The sequence below is a fragment of the Nanorana parkeri genome, unplaced genomic scaffold (genome assembly GCF_000935625.1).
Source record: "Nanorana parkeri isolate BGI_ZX_2015 unplaced genomic scaffold, ASM93562v1 scaffold1498, whole genome shotgun sequence".
Lineage (NCBI taxonomy): Eukaryota > Metazoa > Chordata > Amphibia > Anura > Dicroglossidae > Nanorana > Nanorana parkeri.
The window spans coordinates 114,809-131,676 of record NW_017307766.1 but is presented as its reverse complement, the minus strand read 5'-3'; the positions used below and the strand labels follow the sequence as shown (position 1 = coordinate 131,676).

The 16,868-nt window shown below is 38.2% G+C and overlaps 1 protein-coding gene across 1 annotated transcript in view; it reads right to left on the bottom strand.

The window, feature by feature from the left end:
- Positions 1–13,490, bottom strand: part of LOC108798529 (sodium/potassium-transporting ATPase subunit beta-1-interacting protein 2-like) — a 244,365-nt gene extending 230,875 nt beyond the window's left edge. The window contains exons 1-2 of the mRNA XM_018570294.1: positions 13,389–13,490; positions 11,801–11,938 (exon numbers count right to left, since the gene is read on the bottom strand). Coding sequence (XP_018425796.1) covers positions 11,801–11,938; positions 13,389–13,490 — 240 coding nt within the window. The remainder of the gene's footprint in view (positions 1–11,800; positions 11,939–13,388) is intronic.
- Positions 13,491–16,868: the final 3,378 nt, after the last annotated feature.

Here is a 16,868-nt window from a genome sequence, read left to right as displayed (position 1 = left end):
CCCCGGAGTCAGGCTGCGGATCTATTGAACCGGTAATTTCCTACACCGATGGATTTACTATCTGCTTCTTCCTTTTTCCTGTCTTTTTCTATCCCCTTCTCCTCTTTTTTCCCCTGTTTTTACTTTCTGTCTACCATAAGATATCCACATAGTGCCTGTAACCAATTTGTACCTTATTGTTCATATTTTATTGTGTGAATGATATTTGTACTGAACCCTATGTGCAATGTCTTGTATATTTTATGAAAATCCAATAAAACAATTTGTTACAAAAAAACGAATTCATATTCAAGCGTATACTTACCTGAAAGTTAATTCTGCTGGTTTGTTTATTTGACTACCTTTTTATTTATTTTCACATTTTTGCCAAGCTCTCTAAAATCCTTTTTTCATTTAGTGTGCTGCTGTTTGCAATTTTATATCCCTTACATTCAACCATTTTTTGCAAATCTATGCTCCTTCTTTGTGCCATGAAGAGATGAGAGCGAGGGACCAAGCTTGTTGAGAGACTTCATATTCTCATGAGCTTTACAGACATCAGAAGAACACAGAAAATTACTATGGGGAAGGTGGTCATGTGAAGAGGAGGCATGTTAACAATCAACAACAAATACAGTTGTGACTCATAGCTGGTAACCAGGGACGCTGATCTCTCTGCAAGTGGCCAGAGCCAGCCGTAAGATAACGGCTGGCTCCGCCAAGCTGTCAGAAGCAGGCTGTCGGCCGGGCAATGGCCGGCCGCTCTGCCAGCTTCAGCTTTCAGTGTGGCACAGACGAGCCGAGGCATATGCGTTCGGCTCGACTGAGCCGCTCGGCCAAGTTCGGGAGCTTACGGCCTATAGTGAATAGCCTGTACAGCAGCCCTTCGGTTCTACTGAACCGAAGGGGTCCTGGGGCCAAAGCTAGCCGAAGGATTGGCCAAAGCTACAGCTAGATCCTTCAGCTGCTTCGTGAATAGACCCCTATGTCTTTCCTACAGTAAACAGTCCTGACAGCCATCAAAACCATCATTAGTTCTACAGATGGCACATCGAAGTTTGAGAATTAAACCATAACACTTCCTTACATGACAAGTGTTAGTGGAGCACAGGCCTTAGAGGAGATGGATATTGGAGTTTGAAACACAGGCAGGTAAAGGTCAGTGGAATATGGGATTTGGAATTCCATTGCATGGGATGAAAAAGGAGGGTAATCAGTGCTGCAGGTCAAATAGTGGAATGGGCTTGCTTGAGGAAGACACTCTGTTTTAGGAAAAAGGTGGGTTGTATGCAGAAGGAGATTCAACTAAATTTGGAGCATGTACAGTGCACTGATTATCAAGTTCCTGTGGCTGCATGTAACATCTTCTCATTATTAATTCGAGGATTAGGATGTAAAATATTTTTGATGGGCACAAATTACTAGCATTAAAATTTATTTTATTCTGTGTATTGTGTTGCATACTGTATATTGCAATAATTTAAGGTTTGTACCAAAATGCTAAATGATGCATTGCTGTAACTAATAAGAATCAAAGCTGATGTTAATGGGCTAATCTTCATGCAGAAATTCTGCAGAAGGGAACTACTATGGCTTTAACCTCCTTGGCGGTATTCCCGAGTGTGGCTCAGGGTTAATTTTCAGTAGCAAGAGCGGTAACCCCGAGCCACACTCGGGATTGCGCAAAAGTGTCACTTACCTTGTCCCTGCGAGCCCGCGGTGTCCTCTGCATTGTGCGCCTGGCCGATGCCGGCATTCAGCATTTTCATACCCAGGATGTCTACTGGACTCTTGTTTGGACAGAGTTATTCCTAAGATTTACTAAGAATTACAGGCCTACAATATAAAACAACAAATTGCCATGAAAAACAATATACCGCTTTGGCATGATAAAATCCTGCATAATCATACCGCCAGGGAGGTTAAGTAATTTCAATAATACGATTATTTTTCATTATTTTTTACTGAATTCTCCTTTAAGCCAGCATTAGTGAAAGTTATAGTTACATGTCTATACTCTATGAGGTTGATTTACTAAAGGTGCATAGACCATTTTGCAAGGGAATTTGCACTTTGCAGGGGAAGTTTGGTAAATAAGGTGAAGCTCTTCGGACTTTCATCATCCACTCGTGTGCAAGCAAAAATACAGTTATTTATATTTTACTACTCACTATTTTGGGCTTTGGATATTATCCCTTCTACTGCTGCAGTTGAGCAGCTCCACATAATGTAGACAGGTATGGTAGTATCTCTCTATATGCTGCTCAGTAGTTCTATGGTATGTTTTGATATTTTAGTACCTTACTTAGCACCCCAAAACTATGTACTTGGCTCAGCAGTTAGGTTTTGTCATATATGGATTATATAATTCAAGTTATATTATGGCAGTTGGTTTTGGTCCTGGAAGGAGCCTGTGCTATTGCCGCCTCTCCTTCGGCCTCTTGAAGGGGAGTCACTACGGTATTTTTAGTATACTTCACCTATATCTCCATAACCTCCTTAAGGGAAGTTGTTTTCAGAACAAAACACGTTGGGGAAAGGGGTCCCTATTTTCAACAACATCCGGAGATTTTCAAGTGATATATTTCTCTATGTCAAGGTACTGTTTTATCATATGTGAATGCAACATGTGACATGTCTTTTATATTTTCATGATTTTAATTACATGTGGTTTATATACCTTTTTAAGAATGTCACTCAAAGGAAAATGTATGCTTTTTTATACAAGAAATATGTGTGCTGGCTAACTGCTTCTACCTATAAAACTTATCTCCCAATGAGTATACCATTTACATATATTTAGGGGTGTGGTGCCTGAGCCGGTCCCATGGTTTAGTTTTTGTATTGTTCTTTTAAAACAATCTGAACTAAATAGCTGTGCAACAGAGCTACTGTTCAATGCTATAACTATACAGTGGGGTCAGCTATTCTATTCGTAATGGTACCCATCAGGGCTGCCCCCTCTCTCCATACTTATATGTCCTTGCAATGGAACACCTGGCGGAGGCCATCAGATCAAATTCATCGATTCAAGGTATACCCATAGCTAATATCGAACATAAAATGAGATTATATGCTGATGACATACTCTTGTACGTTAAGAACCCTAGAATTGAATTCCCCTCCCTTTTGGAAGAATTTCGTAAGTTTGGCAGAGTTAGCCACTTAAAAGTCAATCTGCACAAGACGGAAGCTCTTAATATCTCCCTCCCCCCTTTAGAAGTCTCGCAACTTAAATTTCAATTCCCGTTTCCCTGGCAACAGTCCCACATTAAATACCTAGGGATCCTCATTCCGCCTAACCTAGAAGATCTTTATAGACTTAACTACCTACCCTTACTACAAAAAACCATTGTCAAGCTCCGTTACTGGAGCTCTCTCAAACATACCTGGTTGGGCCGCATGTCCCTGTTCAAAATGGATATTCTCCCCCGCTTCCTCTACCTGTTCCAAACGGTACCCATCTCCCTCCTGGCTTCCTTTTTCAAACAACTAAAAACTTCCCTTCTTAAGCACATATGGGCCCATAAACCTGCAAGACTGAGCTACTCCATCCTTACCCGACGTAAAGGAGAGGGTGGAATGGGTTTACCAGACTTGAAAATGTACCACAAAGCGACTCTCTTTACCAATATCCTTGACCGCCTGTTCCAGGCAGATCACAAGCTTTGGGTGCTTTTGGAACTGCACGTCTCCCCTACCCCCCCGCTTTCCATACCTTGGATCTTACCCTCTCTCAGGCCACGCTCTGCATCCCTCCCCTGCTAAAGATATGGTACATTCTCCTCAAAGACGGAAAATTTTCGCACTACCTGGGGCCCTTAACCCCCAGAATGGATAATCCATCCTTCCCCCCGGGACAGATATCCTCTTCTTTCCTCCTATGGAAAAAAGCAAAACCGTCCCCCATCCTATCTGCTTTCTCAACAACTGGTCTCAAACCTCTGAATGACCTTCTCCTCACGGACAGAACGGCTCGGGGCTTATGGCTCCAATACCTCCAACTTAGTAGCTTTTACCAATCCCTGACCTCATGAACTAACCTACACAGATCACTCACCCCGTTTGAAACCATCTGCACGACACCTAATCCTCCTACACATACCATCTCTCTAATATACCGTCTGCTATGCTCCACACAATCCACCTCACGCCCATACTTTGTAAATGCCTGGGAACGTGATCTGTCTCTTGATCTTACGGACGTAGAGATTCGACAAGCATTTCTCTTTACCCATAAGATATCCACTGCTAGTTCAGCATAAGAAACAGGTTATAAACTTTTGACGAGATGGTACCGCAGCCCCAAAATACTTCAAAGGATCTTCCCTGGCACCTCCCCGATGTGTTGGCGCTGAGCTTCCCAAACTGGCTCTCTATACCACATTTGGTGGTCCTGCCCCCCAGAGGTCTTTCTGGGATCAAGTCTTCATGGTCTATCGACAAGTTACGGATTCTACTCTTACTTCCTCCCCGAAGGTTGCGCTACTCTCCATTTTCCCTGGCTCCATTTCACACTTTAAGAAGGACATACTCCGCTTCTGTGTCTCCTCAGCCCGCTCTCTCATTCCAAGGCATTGGAACTCAACTAGAGTACCTACCATGAAGGAATGGGCAAGGGAACTTTACCGCATTATGCATTTGGAGATGTTGACGGCACACCTACATGATAGACATGCTGCATTCAATGAAAAATGGACACCTTGGCTTGTATATATGGACTCAGACCACTTTAAATCACTTTGATCCCATGTTCCCTTTACATTTGTCAAGGTACAGAAATGGGAATCCAATTAAGTCATGGCTTGATCATTTACTTCACCAGAGGAAACTTCTTACCTTCTGCTTCTCTACCTCTTTGTTTCTTACTTGTCCACTTTGTCCACACTTCCCTACCCCCCTCCCCCCTTTTTTTTTCTCTTCTCTCTTTTCCATCTTTCTCACCCATCACTGCCCCAGGTGTTGATAAGATCCACCTACTTTCTCACATGGGTTTAAATCTGCAACCGGGTCGAAATGGGAATGCTGATTCTCAGCTTGAAACCATTTGATTATGCACTGTTTCCACAATGTAACCCTATATATATATATATATGTGTATATATGATCTTACTCACCTGCTTGTCGATAACTGTGTTTGTTTTGATAAAAAATTGCCCCTCAATAAAAACTTATTATGTAAAAAAAATAACTATACAGAGGGGTCAGCTACACAAGATGCAAGTATTGGGGTATCAAGCTATTTGAATAAGATCACATATACCATGGCTGTGGCTAATTTAACATTTTTACAAGTAAGCTGACAACAGCTATCTATTTCCATTATTTTACATTGATAATGGATTATATTCTGTGTGTCTCACTAGAGCTCAATTCATAGTTCCCAGATGTCTTCATTTCTCTTGACAGATCATGAAACTTACTGTACTTAGCCCTGTTCTCACCACATTATCCTCCAGAAATACTCTACATATCTGTAAGAATTCCAAATATTTTACCTGGCAATGACCAATTTCCCCATTCTTACTTTATTTCCACATAGAAACTGTATTAAAAAGATAATAAGAGCATTGCCTTCTGTACGTTTAGTGTTTCCAGATTTGAAGTGAGCAGAATTAGAAGCAAAAAAGAACTCCATTATGTTTTCTATTATTTCTTTATTTTGCAGTACACTAGCTTTGAAGACCTTCAAATCCATATCCTGGTCACACATACTGGTTCTAGTATCCTGCTGCATGACATTTATTTTAGGACATAATCCCTTTATAGAGAAATGGCTGCTTACAGAAAGCACACAGTCATTTTTCATTGAGGGTAGCAGTGTACATGGAGAGCACACAGAGCAGATACTGCAGTGGAGAAACTATCAGTCAGTCCTTACAGCAGGAATTAAGTGGCAAAGCGCACTAATATGACACACCAAGGACAATTTAAGAAAAACTGTCTTGTGCTCTTTTCGTACAAGGTGTTCCTGAAAATGCCAGATGTAAAAAGATTTCCGTAGAGACCAATAAAAAAAAGCTTTCTACTAAATATAACCAAAACACAAAGCTAGAGCCTCAAGCTAACAAACAGCTGTGCAATCTTTTACACCGCTTCAACCTAAACTGTAGCACAATCTTGTAAAAAAAAAAAAAAATCTAAATTATCTTCAAGTTATTAAAAAAAAGCAGGTGCCGAAATTCTGGCTTGGGGCACATTTTCCATTATAAAAACATAGCCATATGACAACTTAAACATAAATCAAAGTAAAAAAATGAGTGCCACATATACTGCCCCATTTTCATATTAAATTGCAGTAAAATTTGGGATTGTACTCTCTGTCCTAGAATCATCAATTGTCTGTTACACAGGGTGCTACTGTCATGCTTATTTTATTTAATTTGACCTTAAAGTGTCTTTGGGCATTTAGCCACATCAGGAGTTAGGTGTGAGATGAAGTTAGATTAAAGGAATATATAAGTTCTCAATGCTACGTAATTGCATATATCTATCAACCAGTGCAAAAACAAGAAAATACATATTCCCTACATAAATATTTTCTATATAAGAACATATGGGTAGAAACTAGCAAATGACATGGAACATTACATTCATTTTAAATCTTAATAGGGGGAAGAGGCGTGGGATGAACATTTGCAATAATATGCAAATACTCAAAGCATACTTGCACACAATGACAGTGCTGCACTCTCCCTTGATGACCCACAGCCACTAGTGCTGTCTTCTAAGAAGTTTCTCCTGCTGCCAGACAGTAATGATAAAACTCTACACATGCACAATGGAGTTGAACCATTCATGCAGTAGGCTTCACTTCTTATCATCAGACATGTGTAGTTTGTACTACACATGTGCAGCAGACCTTGTGAGAAACAAATTGCTAGTAAAAAAAGGCATAAGAAATGTAGGAAGTCTCTTCTACCACAAAAAAACCCCAAAAAACTGTGTATAATTGCAATTTATTTTCAGGGTTCAGTTCTGCTTTAGAAGCAAAGAGGAAAACACATAGGATGAACTACTTCAGCTCTTACACCTGTATACCTTCTATGGACAGGGGCAATTTTTACATTTCTGTCATGGGTCTATTGTTTTGTCTGATTACCTGTCACCTTACAGCATGTGATAGCAATAAAGTAAAGTAAAAAAAAAAAAAGTTTTTAAAAAATATCAAATAAAATAAATGTAAAAATATTTTTTTAAAATGTTAAAGTCCTCAGCCCCGCAAATGCATGCGTATTAACAAAAACACATGTTGGGTGAGCCTACGTACCAAAACGATGATCTCGCTACACATGTTTGGAATTGCCCCGTGTGTCACAGTGAGAAATAATTCTAGGGCCAGATATCTCCACATGGAGATTACGGATCTGAGTAGTAAATATTTAATATAAAAGTAACAGATATCTCTAAACTGATGACCTGTACAGGCTTTTAAAGCGTCACCTATGGACAATTTGAGGTAAAGTATTTTGTTGCCGTTTTATGGACACATGCAATTTTTAACCTGGGTATCTATTTAATCATCGTAACTTCATCTTTTATATTAAAAAAAAATGGGTATTATATTGTGTTTTTCGCCACTAAAATTAAATGTATTAATTAATTGAGTGTATTTTTACAAAAATGTTGGGTTTGATAAAGAGTTGTGCTAATATCATACAACGTAAACATATGCAACTGCCAACATTCTATTCTACAGGGTCTTTGCTTTCAGATAATATATAATGTTATATAATGTGGTGTATAACATGTTGATGCAAAAATGGCCTTGGCATCAAAATGGTTAATGGCAGGACAGGAGGCACTAGGCAGGATGCCTAGGGAAGTATGTGTATCCATTTAATACTCCAATAATCATTGTGCAAGAATGTTTTCTTCCTCTTATGTTTGCAGTGGAAGGAAGTTTATTACCTTCGCACATTTTTCTATCGTACAGTATGTGCATACTGTACGATAGAAAAAAAAAATGTAATGTTATATTTACAATTGTTTAGTTATAAATTGGGCGCAAAATGAATGTATAATTTTTTTTGTTTGTTTTGGATCGAGATGGACATGGCTAAAACCCATTGTCATGTTTTTTTATGTCATGTTTGTCCTACTGTGGAGATCTCTCTACTTGTAAAGACAACATGAAGTGAGAGGATATCTCTCCAAAGTGAGGTAATTCCCCTCTTAAGCCAGACTTCAAATTTTGACCGCTTGACCGATTCTTGATGAACTGGATGAAATTTGATGTGTGAGTGCCGCTGTCGTCACCTTTCCAACCAAAACCAGCTGATCAAAGGAGATTGTCGGAAAATTGTCGGCTGAATGGCCACTCTCAGAATACAGAGGAGACAACAGGAGATTTCTTCATTCAGCCGGCAGGTTGAACGAAGAAAATAGAAGCGTGCATACCCGACTTTATACAGTTCAGGCAGGACCAGGTGTCCCCATTGGGAGATTTCCACTCTTTTTCTGTTCCAGTGACAACTCAAAGTTTGGATTTTCTCTCACTTCCAGTGACAGTGGTCATCAGGACAAATACAAAGTTTGAATCCTTAGTGGGGACTTGGCAATAAACAAAAATTGACATAGGCCTACCCAACTCTATTGAAAACTAAAAAAAAATGCTTTACCTTTAGATATGCTTTAGGCACATTTCACCTGTTTTGTATGGGCAGTCCCTGGCAATGTTTTCTAATCATTTACTGTACCACTCAGCAGGGCCATGCTGCCGATAAAGCCATTTAAGGAGGTCGTCTCAGGTGCCACTCTTGAAGGCACAGTGGAGGATGGCTGTTGTGTCCATAGCTTTTAGTATGATATCTTTCATTGATATAAACTATGAAGCCAGTGAAGTATACAAAGGTATTGCATGTTAATGGGTTGCTTAAAAAATATGGAAAGGCTACAGCAATTTTGAAGTGGGAATTACTACACAAACACATTACTAAACAATTCACATTGCATGTGTAAAAAAATAAATGTATCACTACTGAATTTGTACTTCACAGTTTCTAGTATGATTAATATTATTCAAATTAGTAGCTATCAGCTTGTCTAAAATTACAATGAGCATAGTTTTTGTGATGCTATCCATGCAATAAAACCTAAATTGCCTTTATGGTTTTGGTGAGGCAATAGTATTATTTTATGCAATAGCCTACCAAAAATATAGTAATTAGTATGTGATCCTAGTAAATATACTTTGGGTGGCATTATAGAACTAAATACTTGCTGAAATTTAAATTAATTTTAGAGAATGCAACAGAAAAACAATTCAAATGAAGGTGAAAACAACTACAGCAAATCTCCAAAATAGACAATCTCCTAACCATAAATAACTGAAGGCTTTGAAGTCCTTGTCTGCATATTTGGGCCCAGGTCTGTGACTCAAACCCTGAATTTCATAAAAAATGGTACAGACACTTTTTAGAAAAGTTGCTAAGCCACTGTACAACAAATGTTGATGAGTGGGACAGATTCATGTAAATGTCAGAATTTGCCGCAAAGATGCACCACAATTGGCAGAATGTGCCAATTCTGTTGCATCTTTTCTAGGATGCCTGCCAGCTTTTTATGGCAGCCATCTGCATTTTAGCAACTAATAACACTGTGCAGCAGACAGCACCCTAGCAACCAAGCTAGCCGTGTGATGACGCTGTCATTGTCCTAGCAACCAATGGTGCTCAGCCACACAGCCTCATTGGTCACTAGGATGCAGGTTGCCCAGCTGCCAATGTCCAAGCAACCAGTGACCTGGAGGGGGACACTAAGCTGGGACACTGAGCCAGGACACTGAGTGGGGGGGGGGGCACAATGAGGAAAAAAATTATAGCAAGGTGAACTAGGTCTTATTTACTGCAAGATTTCTTACGTCTGAAATGGTGGTATTTCTATATGAATATGTTGCAGCCAATAACAACATAATGCAAAACTGTTGCTAATAAGAGCTACTTAAATTTGTTGCATGCTTTGGTTATATTATTCAAATAACGTTTCTGACTATGGAGCAAGGCTCCATGAGACAGCCCAAATGCCAGGAAATTGTTGCAAAAGCTTTATCATATCACCCTGAAAGTATTGTCAGCATGGCAACAAGGCATTTTCAGAACCTCAAGTCAGCAACAGCAGCCTCCATGTTTGTCTCAGAAAAGGTTTCCCCCTAAAATACATCATCCACAGTGCTATAGATTCATTAAGCAACAGTTGTAAGGTATTACTTAGGCATCACAAGGATAGGGGGTGGGTGGCACTATCAGCAATGTTGCAACTCTAAACCAGAGAGAAATGTACCTTTAGGAAAACTAAATACTTATGGATTATTTTTTCAACCTGACACAGATTTGATTATAACTGTCCTCAGGGATAGGTATAGGATGTTCACAAAAGTGGGATGGTTCTGGTGCCAGCATCACCCTACCTAGCTTTAATATACCCCAAGAGGGAATGCTTTTGAATTTACATACATATTGAGTGTCAGTCTGTAGCAAAGCTAAAGGGCAGTTAATGCATTACTGCTCAAAGGAATCCTCAACTCCAGTTAAAAAATATAACATGTATAATTGCTACACCAGCAGGTTTGTCAGTTGCTGTTAATAAAATATGAACTTTCTATTTCACTCTGAAGTCAGCTATGATTTTCCAAAAAGTGCCAGAAATTCAAATCTGGTTTACTTGTCACCAAGGCAACCAAGTGTACATTATGCATGCTGTTTGTGAATAAAAAAACAGAAACAAACTTTCCTGCTAATGTTATTGACACACAGCGTTTTTCAGAAAAACACTGGAACTGGTCATGTGACTTTAGCAGACATACCCTCCCATCTAGCACTCAAGCAGTAGGAAGTGGCAGCAGGAAATGAGTGAAATCCATGTGTTGGTTTTAATAGAAACGCAGTAGCAGGGCTTTGTAATGATTTGCTAAAACCCCTTAGATAGATAACTGATCAGGAGATTATTTATTTTTACAGCAGTGAAGGTATACTTTAAATATAGGAAAAATAATGGTATTAAAATATATGTACTCTCTTTTGTAAAATGTATTCAACTCTAAAAAACAAAGATTGTATCATCTATATTGTATATATTCCTTTATGTTCTCATCATTATTTTTTGCATCCAATCCCAAAATTAATTTCGTCATCTATTCCACAGAAATATGTTAAATAATGAATGTTTTCATTATTTTGTTTTAAATTCAATGTCACTGTTTTTGAGCATTTCTAAGATAGCATTTTACATTGAATTGAAGGTCCTTTACAACATAAATATAATACAGCAAGTTACGGGTTGCACATTATAGTAAAGCTATGCTTTGTGCATGTAAAAAACAACAACATGTTACTGGTAAAGTGCATTGCCGTTATTTCACTTCACTTCTGATCGGTCATTCACTCGGCTGCCCTCGGCAGCTTTGTGAATAGACCCCATTATGTGAGTTACCACGATGCAGTTTACCACTTCGTTTACTGCTGGATACAAGAAGAAAATACCCTGTTTCAGCTCCAAATCAATCCTAGTCAGAGATTACATAGATTACATAAGTGAGTCATACATATTCAAAAGTACAGGGTATTTCTCACTTCGATTAGTGAACATAGTAGCTGAGGCGTAAAGGGAGGGTGAATATAAGCTGCTCAAGGGACAAACATTAAAGTAAACATGTTTTTAAACTACATGGGAAAACCACAGGTTCACTTTAGGTAAATGTCTACCCTTCATCTACTGAAATCTTAAAACTATTTTTTATTTTCATTTGTCAGGATTTTTTTAAATCTGGAAGTGAGCAAATCATAGTTTGTTTTTGTTTACAAAGAATTATAAACATACTTACTCCTGTTATATATCGTGTTCTGCACTGGATGGTTCCAAATAATCCAAGAATGACAATAATGATATGAACAAAATTTGCCAAGATAGGTGCCCACTGGTAGCCCAAGAAGTCAAATATTTGTCTCTCCAGTATACATGCCTACAATGAAAAACATAAATATTTTACATTGCAAATAGATATAATACACTAAATAAAACATTAAGAAATATTTAGAAAACTTAATATCACACAATATCTATCAAAACTACATGTTTTTACAACTTTTACCACTTTTTCATTTTTCAGGAAAAACATTATTTGATTCAGGAGTGATTTGGCTAAATTCTTTAAATATAACTTTTGCGCATATTTGTATTCCTGTTTAGCAAGTTAAAAAAGAACAACTAAAGAAATATCAGAATTGCTTGAGCCCCATCAGTCTAACCCCTTAATGACAAAGGTAAAAACAAATCTTAAAGCTTTAACCCAGTTTTGCAACCTATACATGTGTTAGTAAAACTGCACATATTTGCAACTACCAAACTATTTTTACATGTATATTTCTTCCCACCACAAAAAAACTGGAAAAAAACCCAAAATAAATTCACCTACTCATGGTGATACCGCAGATGTGTGTTTTATTTGTTGTATATACGCATGACAGAGCCCATATTCATAAGTGTGTGCTTTTGCTTTTTTAATTCTAACTCAACACACAGACACTAAAACTGGCACTGATCACCTGATTTTATAAATTGGGTATCATCATCCAAGTATACTTGTACAAATATGGGCTTTAAGTCCAATTCTTTCAGTAGGTTCTCCTGAAAGAAACAAGACAGGGCTGTCCCATGTGCTCCTTGTTCTTTGTTCTGGCAATAAGATCCCTGGTGAAAATGATAAGTACTTGCCCTGATATTCAGGGTCTTGATCTTGTGAGAATCTCATATAAGCTATGCCTCTTTGCAAATGATGCCCTATTATTTCTAAATAACCCTCTCATCTGCTTGCCTAATTTGCTTGGCACATTTGCTACTTTTGACTTTGTTTCTAAATTGATGATTGATAATGCAACACTTTCATTTCCTATATATTGTTAACTGATTCATGCTGCAAATTTCCCCACTATGTTTACTACGCCTAAAACACTCCTTGTGGCCTGGATTAAATATAAATTATTTCATTCTGCAGTGAAAATCCACTCAGGTGTCTTACCTTTCAAGGGTTAATGGAGGTCTGTGTATTCTAAATTTCTCAAAATATTATTTAGCTGCCCAAATTAGTCAGCTGCCCAAACACCACTCCACTTACAAAGCTCCCCTTTGGGTAAGTATAGATGCAATGAAAATTGGTCCACTTAGATTAATTAACACTTTGTTGCTCCTACTGAAGGACAGGTATAAAGTAAACAAAAACCCATTACCCTTTACTCCCTCAAAGTTTGGGATTCTGATTTGATTTTGCCGCACCTCCTACTTTTATCCTATCTATTCAATATCTCCTTTGCCGCTGCACTGACTCCCCAGAATCATTCAAACATTGGATTTATTCCAACAATACACATCTGTATAAATTCTACTCCTTTGATGGCATAAAAACCTTCCAGTACTTTCAGAACAAATATAAACTCCCTGCCACCAAATGTTTCTAATATCTTCAGATCAGAAAATTCTTCCTCATTACTTCCAAAACTGAGATATTCAGGATCCATTTTTATATGCCAGGATGATCTACTATAGAATCTAACTTTCATATCACCTCCTATGTCATGAAGTGGAATGCTGAATTGGGTTATTCTCTGTGAGAAGATATGTGGGCACCAACATGGTCCACTACTAAGTCCTATTTTTAAAACACTCTTTGCACTTGAAACTAACTTGAAACTTGTCTTAAGATGGTATTTGGTCCTAGTGAGAATAGTTAAATTTTGCCCAGGGAACTCCTCAATGTACTTCAGTGGCTGTTCAGTTCCAGGCGCCTTCCTATACACACGGTGGCATTGTCTGGTGGCACACAGAGACTATGGTCCCAAGTATATTGACATAATGACAATTGTTATGAGGTAACAGGATGAAGGAGACTCTAATATACAAAGAATAATGGCAAAACTATTGGAATCGGCAAAGGATAAACAACTTTAACAAATTTAAAATTGACACTAACAGGGCTATTCACAAAAGGGTGAAGAGTTTGGAGAAGGCAGGAGAACTGTAGAATCTAGGACAGACATAGCTGAACTGGAAAGTGATCTGGAATTGGAGATTTTGTTCCAAATCAGCTATTCTGGCCTAGGTTGTTTACTTCTCCTGCCTTCTCCAAACTCTTCACCCTTTAGTAAATAACCTTGTAAATATAAAATCCTGACACTAGTTTAAAAACACACTGATGCTAACACTGACACCAATATTAACCTGGGTCAAACACTAATCGATTTATTTATATATTTTAACAGACTTTTTTTGTTTTACTAATCTACAATGAGGGAAATTTATCAAAACTGGAACAGACAAAATCTGGAGCAGCTGTCCATGATAACCAATCAGCTTCTCTCTTTGTTCAGTTAAGATTTTAAAATGAAAGAGAGAAGCTTATTGGTTGCCATGTACAGCTGCTCCAGATTTTGTCTGCTCCTTGATACATTTCCCACAATGAATCTTATTCTCCTCTCAGAGACAAAATAATACAAGAGAGGTTTCCATTCACAGTATCTGAAGTGAACATAGGTTAAAGCAAAAATGTCTCCATTATAAAACACAACTACAGTGTAGAAATTCAGCATGCCAGGTAAGTAGCAGTTATAAGATAAACTTTATTAGAGAAGATCTAAACCCATTCACTAGAATCTCATATAAGCTTTAATATGTTAAACGAAAACTATGGCTCAACCTTTTTTTTGCCATAGTTCTCTTTAGGGTCACAGGAGGACACATACTAATGACCTCCTGTGAACCAAAACTCAGCATATAGCAGGCTATTGCCCACTATATGCTGACAGCGCAGAGCCACGCTGCAGCTGGGACAGATCCCGACAATATTGTTGGGATCCACCCTGCTGCCTGATTGACAGCTGTCTCTGCTACTCTAGAAGCAGAGCCAGCTGTGCCCGCTCCTCCCCCATCCATTCCTCCAGTCAGCAATGGAGGAACAGGGAGGGGGGGACGGAATCCCTGCTCTCTGCAGGGAGATGATTTGGAACCGAGTGATCGGCGGGATGTGATCACTCAGTTCCTGATCACTAGACCGATGTGTGACAGCTTCAGTGTGACACTTCAGCTGTAATTATGGGGATGAGTATTTTCCAGTCTCCCCAAGATTCTCCTTTACAGTAACTGCAAGTGTTGTTTTTAATCTCTTTACATATGCAAATTACTGCAATTATATAACAAACTTATATTCACAAAAATAATACCTAATGACAATACCATGAGGGGTCTTGTTCAGAGACTTACTGCTATGGGGTGACAACTGTCTCACAATTGTGCCCCTGTGTTGTCAGCCTGTCACATCCCCTGGCTGAGCCTACAAATGGCCTTGCCAACACATATTGTGCAGACATACAAGGTTATTCACAAAAGGGTGAAGAGTTTGGGGAAGACAGGAGAAGTGAACAATCTAGGACAACATAGCTGATTTGGAAAGTGAGCTGAATTGGAGGATTTTTCCAAATCAGCTATGTTGTCCTAGATTGTTCACTTCTCCTGCCTTCTCCAACCTCTTCACCCTTTTGGGAATAACCCTGATAGTCTACCATTTTGCCAACAGGAAGCCAATCCAGAACAATTATATGCAGCTGACATTGGAATGAGTGTATGTAGACAGGAAGTGGCTAAAAGAGGATGGAGGAGATCAGTAGCACTGATATGCAAAAACAATGAAATACAAATAAAACACAATTTTTTTTTAAATCATATTATTTTCAATACACAGTATTTTAGCAAATGGCATTCAGTTAGGGTTTTAGATCTACGTTACAGATGCAGATTTTTACAATGATCAAAATACCTTTTTTTCAAGGCATGTGGTGATGGCTTGGTGATTCTGAAATGCTGGATTTGAATATTTTTTGTTTTTTAACTGCAACTTACCTATCTGCAATGTTGCAGTTCCCTAAGTGCATTAAGGCATTAGAGGTTTGTTTAAAGTGGTATTTATTAAATCAGAAAATAATTACAGCAATGTTAAATCACACAACAGAGAAATACAGTAAGCAATATTATATTAATTTGAAAGTCTATTTTTGCAAGAGTTACAAGAAAAATACATTAAGCCTTGTTTAATAAACTAACATATGAGTAAGCAAAATGATTCTGTAATTGAGGTCAACTGCAGCACTCAGTTGGAATAAAGCTACCCATCACATCATAATTAGGGCAGACAATTCTCAACTAACCCCCATCTTGTAACTACAAACTAAAAATTAGTGTACTCAAACATATTGATGAAATAATAACATGGCCCCATTAAAGCACATAAAAACAATACATCCATGCTAATTTTTCACTTTGTAAGCATAACTAACACAGCTATTGCTATTGCTATCTTATACATGTTAAAGTTGATATTTTGTCCTAACTTAACACACCACATTATTTCTTCCCTATCCCTTAACCCCTAGCTATCTCAGTAATGGACTTTTATGTTTGTCTATTGCACTTGCCAATGTAGTTTTCAGGCTGTAGAGCTGCAGGTAAACAATATATTTTATTTCTACATAAAGGGTATGTAAAGCCAAAACATTTTTTTAAAACACTTCTCTTTTTTTCTACTCTTTATGCCCCTGTGGAGCTTTCCCTTAACTTCCTGTCTTGGAGATGCAACAGAAAGTGAATGAAATCTGTAGAGTCTCCGGTTTTTAGACAGTTGTCACTGGAACAGATGATCACTTTGGAAGATTTACCCCATCAGATCAGCAGTTTGGAAACTCAAAAGTGAAAAGTTGTAATGTACACAGAATACACACAATACAATGTAATCTGCTATGATTACACTTATGTATCAAACTATTTCACTTCAATTTTGTCCCTAGAGCTTTGTCCAGTGCCCTGCCTGACACTTTTTCACAATTATAAGAAATTATAATATAATAAAT